The sequence below is a fragment of the Homarus americanus genome, unplaced genomic scaffold (assembly GCF_018991925.1).
Source record: "Homarus americanus isolate GMGI-L3 unplaced genomic scaffold, GMGI_Hamer_2.0 scaffold54095, whole genome shotgun sequence".
In the NCBI taxonomy this organism is placed as follows: domain Eukaryota; kingdom Metazoa; phylum Arthropoda; class Malacostraca; order Decapoda; family Nephropidae; genus Homarus; species Homarus americanus.
The window spans coordinates 560,001-572,008 of record NW_024742051.1 but is presented as its reverse complement, the minus strand read 5'-3'; the positions used below and the strand labels follow the sequence as shown (position 1 = coordinate 572,008).

Genomic DNA, 12,008 nt, shown 5'->3' with positions numbered 1-12,008 from the left:
ATTATCGTAAGTGCTGCCACTAGTCACACGGAGGGCTGTCATCAGTCATTAATGTAGGGCTGTCACTAGTCACACGGGAGTGGGCTGTCACTAGTCACACGGGAGGGCTGTCACCAGTCACACGTAAGGCTGCTTCAGTCATTATCGAGGGCTGTCATCAGTCACACGTACGGCTGTCACTAGTCACACGGAGGGCTGTCACTAGTCACGTGAGGGCTGTCACTAGTCATATCGTAGGGGCTGTCACTAGTCACACGTAAGGCTGTCACTAGTCACACGGAGGGCTGTCACTAGTCACACGTACGGCTGTCACTAGTCACACGTAGGGCTGTCACTAGTCACACGTAAGGCTGTCACTAGTCACACGTAAGGCTGTCACTAGTCACACGTAAAATTTCGGAGCATATCGACTCCCACCTGCCCAGATAGTTGCTTTAGCTACTGTACACATCATTATAATATTCTCAGATCAAGTTCATTATATTTTATTAAGAGAAAATAAGAAGATATGAACTAATATTTAACAACCAGGTGTAAAGAAATCGTTAGGTTGGGTTGGGTTAGGTTAGGTTTGGTTAGGTTAGGTTTGGTTAGGTTTGGTTAGGTTTGCTAGGTTAGGTTAGGGTTAGGTTGTTAGGTTGTGTAGGTTAGGTTAGTTAGTTTGGTTTGGTTTGGTTTGTTTTAGTTTGTTAGGTTAGGTTTGGTTAGGTTAGGTTTGGTTAGGTTTGGTTAGGTTTTGGTTAGGTTTGGTTTGTTTTGGTTTGGTTGGGAAAGCGACCAAGGAATATTTTGCTATAATATAAACTGGTAATATGTGTTTGTCTGTAAACTGTGATGTATATAGTTAACATTGGTTGTTTACGATTTATATAGTAGTATATATACAGGAATTATGGTATATATTGTCAAATGTATACATGCTGTGTGTAATAGTTTAAACACACACATACAGTACAGACACAAATAGATACATACACAATCACACACACATACATATATATACACATACAACACAACACAACCCTCCCCACACCACCACACCACAACCCCACACACAACACCACACCTCCCACAACACAACCCTCCCCACCACAACCCCACTCACAACACCACACCTCCCACAAAACAACCCTCCCCACACCACCGCAGCACAACCCCACCCACAACACCACACCTCCCACAACACAACCTCCCCACACCACCACACCACAACCCCACACACAACACCACACCTCCCACAACACAACCCTCCCACACCACCGCAGCACAACCCCACTCACAACACCACACCTCCCACAAAACAACCCTCCCCACACCACCGCAGCACAACCCCACTCACAACACCACACCTCCCACAACACAACCCTCCCCACACCACCGCAGCACAACCCCACTCACAACACCACACCTCCCCACAACACAACCCCTCCCACACCACCGCAGCACAACCCCACTCACAACACCACACCTCCCCACAACACAACCCTCCCCACACCACCACACCACAACCCCACACACAACACCACACCCCACAACACAACCCTCCCCACACCGCAGCACAACCCCACTCACAACACCACACCTCCCACAAACAACCCTCCCCACACCACCGCAGCACAACCCCACCACAACACCACACCTCCCACAACACAACCTCCCCACACCACCGCAGCACAACCCCACCACAACACCACACCTCCCCACAACACAACCCTCCCCACACCACCGCAGCACAACCCCACTCACACAACACCACACCTCCCCACAACACAACCCTCCCCACACCACCGCAGCACAACCCCACCACAACACCACACCCTCCAACACAACCCCTCCCACCACCGCAGCAACCCCACCACAACACACACCCCACAACACAACCCCCCACACCACCGCAGCACAACCCCACTCACAACACCACACCTCCCACAACACAACCTCCCCACACCACCGCAGCACAACCCCACCCTCCCACAACACAACCCCACACACCACCACAACCCCACTCACAACACCACACCTCCCACAACACAACCCTCCCCACACCACCTATCACTCACATTAACCTTGGTATAAAATAACCCCCAAACACATATAAACAATATAAATAAAATGAAAACAGTTTAACCCAGCAAACTAGCTACTACAGGGGTGTCCATAAGCCCCGTTAAGAATAAGGGTAATAAATCAGGTGGTGTTGACAAGAGGCAATGAATATATACATAAAGATAATCTCACAAATGTAACCGGTTTTATTTACATTCTGGATTCTCAAAGGTTCCTAAGTTCAATTTTTTAACTGTGAAGTGAGAACGTATCTAACTGACTCACTTAAGCTACCACACAAGATGGATTCTCAAAGGTTCCTAAGTTCAATTTTCCTCCTAACTGGTGATGTGAGAACGTATCTAACTGACTCACTTAAGCTACCACACAAGATGGATTCTAAAGGTTCCTAAGTTCAATTTTCCTCCTAACTGGTGATGTGAGGAATATCTAACTGACTCACTTAAGCTACCACACAAAGATGGATTCTCAAAGGTTCCTAAGTTCAATTTTCCTCCTAACTGGTGATGTGAGAACGTATCTAACTGACTCACTTAAGCTAGGAGAACTAGTTAGGAGAACAGGTAAGAAATGCATGACTTCCCTTACCTGGCCCGGGGCACCAATCACCATCCACCACACACTAATGTCTCTTACCTGTGTTCCTCCCTCGATACTCTCTCGCTCTCATTCTCTCTAACCCTCTCTAATACCGTCGCTCTTTCTCTCTCTCTCTCTCACACACAGATAGACAGACACAGAAAGAATTCACACACACACACACACACACACACACACACACACACACACACACAATCTCCCCACCTAATCCACTGCCTCACACTCCCAATCATCAACACGAGTCAATTGTCAACTCTGGGAAGATTGGCAGTCGTGTGTGTGTGTGTGTGTGTGTGTGTGTGTGTGTGTGTGTCATAATAAAAAAAAGTGTGTATGTGTTTATATGTATGTGTTTGAGTGTGTGTATATATGTGTATCATAATGAAGAAACAGCTATGTGTATGTATGTATGTGTGCGTATGTAAGTATGTATGTGTATAAGTGCGTGTGTGTGTGTATGTGTGTATGTAGGTGTGGGCGTGTCCTCAGGAAAGTCACAGGTGTAGGCGGGCGACACGACGCATGCGCAGTAAGAGGTCGCCTGGTCGTAGGGTATATAAACCAAGGTGCAGGTGATCCACAGCGTCACTTCGAGCTGTCACACGGTCAGAGACGGACCTCCCAGGGACAAGGAACACTCACTACGTCACCACCAAGTCCCCTAACTATCACCACCACCAAGTCCACAAGAAACAGTCCCATTGTTTAGTTTCCAGTCGCTATAATGAGTTCTTGAAGGCCGGCCATCACCACAAAAAAAAGTCCAACGGGGAACTAACATGTGCAGGTAAGTCCAAGTGGTTTACAGATGTCCTACGCCCATCCTATGTCCCAAAAAGTAAATCCTACGTCCATTAAATGTAAAACCTCCAAAAAACGGACAATATGGGGGAGTACAGTCCGTTATATCGAGGGTCCATTAAATGTAAAACCTCCATATAACGGACAATATGGGAGAGTACAGTCCGTTATATCGAGGGTCCATTAAATGTAAAACCTCCATATAACGGACAATATGGAAATACAGTCCGTTATATCGAGGTTATTAATGTACCTCCATATAACGGACAATATCAAGTCTATCGAGGGTCCATTAGATTGATGTCCGCTAGATGGGGTTAAGTAAATTTGAGGTATTTTAGGTAGGATCTTAAAATTTAGGAAGGGTCTTTAAATATTAACTAGGGTCTTTAAATTTAGGAAGGGTCTAGAATATTAGCAGGGTCTTTAAATTTAGGAAGGTCTTTAAATATTAACTAGGGTCTTTAAATTTAGGAAGGTCTTTAAATATGCAAGGGTCTTTACATTTTAGGTATGGTCTTTAAGTTTTAGGAAATGTCTTTAAATTTTAGGTAAGGCTTTAAATTTTAGTGTTTTAGGTGTAGGTAATTAATTGTAAGGTTTTTAGGTAAAGGTCTTGATGCTATAAAGGAATAAATCATTTAAAGGTTACTATTGGGTTAGGTTAAGTTAGATGAGGATAGGCTAGGTTAGATGAGAGTTAGGTTAAGTTAGGTTAGATGAGGCTAGGTTAGGTTAGGTTAGATGAGGCTAGGCTGGGTTGGGTTAGATGAGGCTAAGCTAGGTTAGGTTAGATGAGGCTAGGTTAGGTTAGGTTAGGTTAGATGAGGCTAGGTGAAGTTAGGTTGGGCAATTAGGCTAGGAGGTTAGGTTAGATGAGGCTAGGTTAGAGTTAGGTTAGGTGAGATGAAGCTGGTTAGGTTAGATGAGGCTAGGTTAGGTTGGGTTAGATGAGGCTAGGTTAGGTTAGGTTAGATGAGGCTAGGTTAGGTGAATAAGTAGAATTTTAGGGTTATTTAAAGACTTATAAACATACACCACAAGACAGAAAGAGAGACACACAGTAATCCTGGTGTAATATTGCAGCTTCAGGTAACACAAAACACTTACACTTTTCTACAAAATAAATGAAAGGACAAAAAAATAAAATCTACGGTATTTTCAGAATTTTATCCTCGAGATTTTTTATTTCAAGAATTTAGACGTGTGGGTATTTTTTATGTAAGGACGATGATTTAACCCTTTGAGGACGATGATTTAACCCTTTGAGGACGATGATTTAACCCTGAGGACGATGTGATTTAACCCCTTTGAGGACGATGATTTAACCCCTTGAGGACGATGATTTAACCCTTTGAGGACGATGATTTAACCCCTTGAGGACGATGATTTAACCCCTTGAGGACGATGATTTAACCCCTTGAGGACGATGATTTAACCCCTTGAGGACGATGATTTAACCCCTTGAGGACGATGATTTAACCCCTTGAGGACGATGGTTTAACCCCTTGAGGACGATGATTTAACCCCTTGAGGACGATGATTTAACCCCTTGAGGACGATGATTTAACCCCTTGAGGACGATGATTTAACCCCTTGAGGACGATGATTTAACCCCTTGAGGACGATGATTTAACCCTTTGAGGACGATGATTTAACCCCTTGAGGACGATGATTTAACCCCTTGAGGACGATGATTTAACCCTTTGAGGACGATGATTTAACCCCTTGAGGACGATGATTTAACCCCTTGAGGACGATGATTTAACCCCTTGAGGTCGATGATTTAACCCCTTGAGGACGATGATTTAACCCCTTGAGGACGATGATTTAACCCTTTGAGGACGATGATTTAACCTTTGAGGACGATGATTTAACCCCTTGAGGACGATGATTTAACCCTTGGAGGACGATGATTTAACCTTTGAGGACGATGATTTAATCCTTGAGGACGATGATTTAACCCCTTTGAGGACGAAGATTTAACCCTTTGAGGACGATGATTTAACCCTTTGAGGACGATGACGAACCTCTTTGAGGACGATGATTAACCCTTGAGGACGATGATTTAACCCTTTGAGGATGATGATTTAACCCTTTGAGGACGATGGTTTAACCCCGTGAGGACGATGGTTTAACCCTTTGAGGAAGATGGTTTAACCCTTTGAGGACGATAATTTAACCCTTTGAGGACGATGATTTAACCCTTTGAGGACGATGATTTAACCCTTTGAGGACGATGGTTTAACCCTTTGAGGACGATGGTTTAACCCTTTGAGGACGTTGGTTTCACATCACCAGTTAGGAGGAAAATTGAACTTAGGAACCTTTGAGAATCCATTTTTGTGTGGTAGCTTTAGTGAGTCAGTTAGATACGTTCTCACATCACCATTTGACACAAACATAATCTGTCCAGTGATATTTTGACCAATGAGAAACTGTCCAGCGATTTTCTGACCAATGAGAAACTGTCCAGTGATATTCTGACCAATGAGAAACTGTCCAGGGATATTCTTACCAATGAGAAACTGTCATGAAAAAAAATCGTCCAATAAGAAACTGTCCCGTGAAATTTCGTCCAGTAGGATTATCCCCGTTGACAGGAGGAAGGCGGGGAGATGAGGTGGGGGGAAGGGGAGAGGGGCGGCGAGGGGAGAGGAGAGGAGGGGATATGGTATGGGGGATCAACTGAGAGGGGGTGGAGGAAGGAGTGGAGGGGGAGGGAGGCAAAACAAAAGAGCTTCTTGGTGGTGAGGAGGGACATAATTAAAGTCTCCTTGACGAGTGACTGTCATCTTAAGCTCGGCTTAAGATGGTGGTGATGATGATGATAACTACTACTACCACTATACCATTACTACTCCTACTATTACTACCTTAATATTAAATATCCTAATACATAAGTAGCTACCCTAGCTGTGTTGAGTTAGCAGAGCCGCAGATCTATGCGGCATTCAGTGACTGTTGCCTCATAGTCAATATCTGCAACTGTTGTCGGCTTTGGGGCCGATGCTCTCGTTCCGCTGAGGCAGAGCAAAGCCGACCGAAGGAGAGAGGACAGTCGACATCTCATCCAGGCTGCAACATAACTTCTGGGCTGCTGCTTCTGTTCAGATAACACCTCGGCGAGTCTGGCGTAGAAGCATCTTGCACTTGGTCTCATCCCACCAGAGGTTGTGAACACTAGAGGAGTGAAGCTGCCTTGATCAACGTTCTGAATTCTCTCCCCGTATGCCCTTATCTTGTCGTTCTCGTTCCTCCTGTGTGCAGCATCGAGAGCTAAGTTACGGTGTCATGCGGCCATGGGATAAAAAATCCGGATGTCGAAGAAGGCTCGCTGTCCCCGCGTCTCGAGCACTGACATCAACACAGGCTTCGTTGGATATGTTTGAAGTCCTATGTTGGAAATTCTCACCGTCCAATGGAAGGAGGGTCGGTTCTACTCTGACATCACGACAGATTTCCTTCAACATATTTGCTGTTAGATCCCTTACTTCGTCATGCCTCATGCATATGAAGCCCCCTTTCCTGCACACCATGGCGTGGTCGACGTCAAAGGAAGAGCCGCACACGCATTGGGAGGGCAAACCTTCTACTGGCCTACCGTACCTTAGAGCATTGGCATCTGTAAATTCTTGTTTATTGAGACTGAAACTTCTCCCCCTTATCGGTAACGTTGTTAACCAGTTCGAGGCGCCCACCTCCTGCGCTATAGCAACTTTTTTTTCAAATTCTCTGGTACTTGCAGCAACAGCTGCTGTAACTTAACACTTTGGCAGTGCTGTCGTTCTGTCGTAATGGACCGTCGAATCTTGTTTACTTCGCTGGTATCCACCTCACCTGTTGCCAGCTATCTCCTCTGGATTGGTCAATCCCATTCCTCCCAGTCTCGGTGGTAGCGCAAGGAGTGATCTTTCTGCTGGGGTTAAGTGAGGATGTTTCACTAATTTGGGAATGAAATTGACGCTGGTAGCTTCTTCCAGAGGGTGGAGGAGGGGTCCGGTATGAGGGATAGTGCGCCTCAGGTAGTTCCAGCGATGCTTGACTCCATGGGTGAATGCAGCAAAAGCCGCATGTGGCTCTGTGTTAGCAATATCAGGTATTACTACTACCATTACTACTATTTCTACTACCATTACTACTACTACAACTATTACTACTACTACTACTACTACTACCACTACACACACACACACACACATTACGAACATCTCATCGTCAAAACATTCCATCCCATATATATTCAATCTACGGTATTTTGCGCCTCGTATCTTTATATAAGCGCCAGTGCAAGCAAAGCCCGAGAGAACGTTCGTCTGGCGTAGTTCAACCAAAATACTTTAATAAGAGAACAGTAGGCGATACTAACTGCTCATACTGGCATTCCCAAAAGTAGCACGTTGATCATCTGTTGTTTATTTACAAGTCAGTGAAACAGACGACTATCGCCTAAGGTGTGACGTCACGCCAGTATCAAATAAAAAACCCCGATTTCTACCCAATTACATTTACATCCCAATTAAATACCAAAACACAAAAAAAACTCCAATTACCTCAAAAACGATTATTACAACCGGCCAAATTCGACTTCCAAGGTGAAAAATAATCCTCGTCAAATATGTGAACGAAAACACCGACATTTAGTACATAATTATTGTTCTAGGGTAATAATTATATCCTTATGGAGATGAAATAAATAAAAATAATTAATAATTGGTGGAAACATTGATAGGAAAGGTCTTAGGTGATTATAAAGGCCTGGGGTTGGAAAAGCACCTTAGTTGTTATTAACGAGCGGATGGGTGAGGTCACTGGTATAAAATTTTCCCTTGGGGTATTATTTTATTTTTAGTTAAGGTGGATTAGATGGAGTTAGGGTGGATCAGAAGGAATTAAGGTGGATTAGATGGAGTTAGGGTGGATCAGAAGGAATTAAGGTGGATTAGATGGAGTTAGGGTGGATCAGAAGGAATTAAGGTGAATTAGATGGAGTTAAAGTGGATTGTAATTAATTTTTAAAAGGTTAGATACTTGGTAGTTAAATTAAACTTATGTTAAATTAAGCTGAAATAACCTAACCTAACCGAACTCTGAATGAATTACTCTAACCTAACTTGACCTGACTTGACCTAACGTGACCTGACCTAACCCATTAAGTTCAGGACTTCTAAACTAAATTCTATATATTGTAGCTAAGAGAAACTTATACGAGTCACACACACACACACACACACACACACACACACACACACACACACACACACACACCTCTCACTTTCTTACAGTGTGCACGGAACAAAAGTAAACTCTCTCTCTCTCTCTCTCTCTCTCTCTCTCTCTCTCTCTCAGTGTGGACGGAACAAACAACTCATTTTTCTTAACCTTACTTCATACAAGGAGTCTCCACCAGTTGGTCCACACGTGAGCAAACACCCTCCCCTGTTCTGCCACGTATAGACCACACTACCACCAGCCACACCATGTCACGTCACACCATGGTACGTCACTCAACATCATACCACCACACCATACCATACCATACTACCACATCATAAAACCCATACCACCATACTCTACCACTACCATACCCTACCATGGCACACCACCATACCCCACCACCATAACCACATCACCATAACCACACCATATAACGAGAAAATCTACCATAAGAGCCTTGAAGAATAGCGTTAAGGTAATATGGGATCCTTATTTACATATTGTGGGGAAACTGTTGAATCTCGGTTTGTTTGTTTGTTTGTCGTCTGTTTGCTTGTATGGATTGTTTGTTTGTCTGTTTGTCTGTCTGTTTGTTTGTTTGTTTTTGTTGCTGTAAGTACTATTTATTTATCTGAGTGGAAGGGTGGGAGAGAGGTGGAGAGAGGGAGAGAGGTGGAGAAAGGGAGAGAGAGGGAGAGAGAGGGAGAGAGGTGGAGAGGGGGAGAGAGAGGGAGAGAGGTGAAGGAAGGAAATGGAGAGAGGGAGAGAGAGAGGGAGAGAGGAGGAGAGGAGGAAAGGAGAGAAAGGAGGGAAGGGAGGAAAGGAGGAAGGGAGGGAAGGACGGAGGGAGGGAGATAAAGAAGGAAGATGGGAAGAGAGAGAGAGAGAGAGAGAGAGAGAGAGAGACGCCATTTTCTGTTCATGTAATGTACCGACATCCCGTTTTCTTTCAGGCGAGGTGACGTGATGTGGCTGACGGTCTGTGTCGTTGTTTTCATTGCTGCTACAGTACAGGTAATTAACCCTACTACCTGTGTTTCTCACCCTACTACCTGTGTATCTCTCACCCTACTACCTGTGTATCTCTCACCCCACTACCTGTGTATCTCTCACCCTACTACCTGTGTTTCTCTCACCCCACTACCTGTGTTTCTCTCACCCCACTACCTGTGTATCTCTCACCCTACTACCTGTGTATCTCTCACCCTACTACCTGTGTATCTCTCACCCTACTACCTGTGATCAGTGTAGTACCATTGAGAGAGAGAGAGAGAGAGAGAGAGAGAGAGTCAGCCATAACCCCAGCCATCTTTTCACCCTTCAGAGTAGCGGCCACCAATCACAGGACCTTGACAAACGTCTGGGTCCTGGGTCACCTCCTGCCGCGTCTGAAGGGCAGTCCAGGAGGCTAGGAGGAAGAATCGATGAGGATGAAGAAGGTCAGGAAGCTCAGGGAGGTCAGGGAGGCCAGGAAGACTCACCCCGGGAAGCTAGGTCATTCTGGGCCATGAGAGGAAAGCGTCCATCATCTGAGCTCTTGCATCAACACCACCAAAAACGATCTGGTTCCTCGGGGTGGTCATCTAACGACGATGAAGACGCGTCCGACGGTGAGAGGAGTGTAGCAGGGAGGAGGAGGAGCTTCGGCGGGAGTGGCAGCAGCAGTGGGACCTTCTGGGTGGCACGAGGGAAGAAGGCTATGAGGGAATACCTGCCTCTCTACTGGGGGTCCAATCAGAACATGTGGGGGGAGACGCCCTTCAGGAGGTGGCCGTCTACTGAAGGAGTGGAAGCCTCGTCCTCCCAACAGCAGCACCGACAGCTCCCCCAGCCGTCTACTCGCCTCCAGGTCAACTCGGGCTGGGAATCGAACCAAAGTCTCTGGGGCAAACGCGACGGGGGAGGACCATTCTGGATAGCCAGGGGGAAGCGACAGGAAACTGAAGGTAACGGTGGGCCATTTTGGATCGCTCGGGGCAAAAAGGACATAGATTCTGGGGTCTCCTGGGGCGCTGTGGCACAAGACGACGATGGCCAATGGCAAGACGACGTGACGTACCCCCATAAACGACAAGACGGAGGACCTTTCTGGATTAGTCGTGGCAAGAAGGACACCCCAGCACTGCTTCCTGTAGGTCACCCGTCGCTGTGGGGCAACAGAGGCAGGAAGTCTGAGGACGAGAGGACCTTCTGGGTAGCTCGTGGCAAGAAAGACGCGGTAGACGGGAGGGCGCCATTTTGGATCTCCCGAGGTAAGAAAGAGAACAAGGGAAACGAGAGTGAACTCTTTTGGATCTCCCGAGGTAAGAGAGAAGGCGAGGCTCCTCCATTCTGGGTCTCAAGAGGCAAGAAAGAGGGAGAGGAAACCCACCCCTTCTGGGTCTCAAGAGGCAAGAAAGAGGGAGAGGAAACCCACCCCTTCTGGGTCTCAAGAGGCAAGAAAGAGTCCGAGTGGAGTAAGAGGAAGGGCCCGGGACCACCTACACCCACCTACACACAGCTCCACGCCGACCACATCACAGACCCAGTAATGGCGTACGTCCTCCACACGCTACTAGACCAATACAACGACACACTGACGGACGCAGACGAAGGCGACGACGAATTACACGATGATCCCCACCACTACCAACCACAGCAACATGGTCACAAGGGTAAGAAAGACACAACATATGGCCCTATAGATGACCCATTCGTTAAGGGATTCCTGGCCCTTAGAGGGTGAGCTGTGGCCCCCATCCTCTGTGGCCCCCATCCTCTGTGGCCCCCATCCTCTCAACACGACCAATAATAACAAGGGTGAATAAATACTTTGAGTGAGGGTTGATCATGTCGTTCAGTGTGTGTGTCGTTCTTGTGGGGGAAAACGACTAAATTCTAAGTTGTAGCTTGACGACCCCTTGAAGTGTGTGTGTGTGTCGTAGGAAAAAAACGACTAAATTCTAAGTTGTAGCTTGACGACTCCTACAACTGAGAGTCGTTCTTGAGGGTCAAAAACACGACAACTAATTTCCAAAGTTTTAACTCATGAATCCAAGAACTGTCGTTTTTAAAGCCACAAAGACGACAACAACTTCCCAATATCAACAAGTTGTAGCCAATTTGTCTCTCTCTAGTTCCGGGGAAGCCACAACAACAACAACAACAACAATCTTTTACGATGGTGTTTATTCTAAGTTATAAAAAACCCCAATTAATTTCTAAGTTTTTATTCAACCCTTTAAGTACGATGATTTAAGATATAAACCTTTTTTGAGGACGATGGTTTAACCCCTTGAAGATGAGGGTTTAAGTCATAACCCTTTGAGGATAATGATATAACC

At 45.9% G+C, this 12,008-nt stretch overlaps 2 protein-coding genes across 3 annotated transcripts in view; one reads left to right on the top strand and one right to left on the bottom strand.

Annotated features, from left to right (window-relative positions):
* Window positions 1-12,008, bottom strand: part of LOC121876464 (COMM domain-containing protein 4-like) — a 61,892-nt gene that overhangs the window by 7,852 nt on the left and 42,032 nt on the right. The window lies entirely within an intron of this gene.
* LOC121876463 (protein RNA-directed DNA methylation 3-like) overlaps window positions 3,244-12,008 on the top strand; it is a 9,165-nt gene continuing 400 nt past the window's right edge. Inside the window, exons 1-3 of the mRNA XM_042381560.1 lie at window positions 3,244-3,454; window positions 9,639-9,699; window positions 10,010-12,008. The exon at window positions 10,010-12,008 is cut by the window's right edge and continues 400 nt beyond it. Coding sequence (XP_042237494.1) covers window positions 3,447-3,454; window positions 9,639-9,699; window positions 10,010-11,410 — 1,470 coding nt within the window. The 5' untranslated portion in view covers window positions 3,244-3,446 and the 3' untranslated portion in view covers window positions 11,411-12,008. The remainder of the gene's footprint in view (window positions 3,455-9,638; window positions 9,700-10,009) is intronic.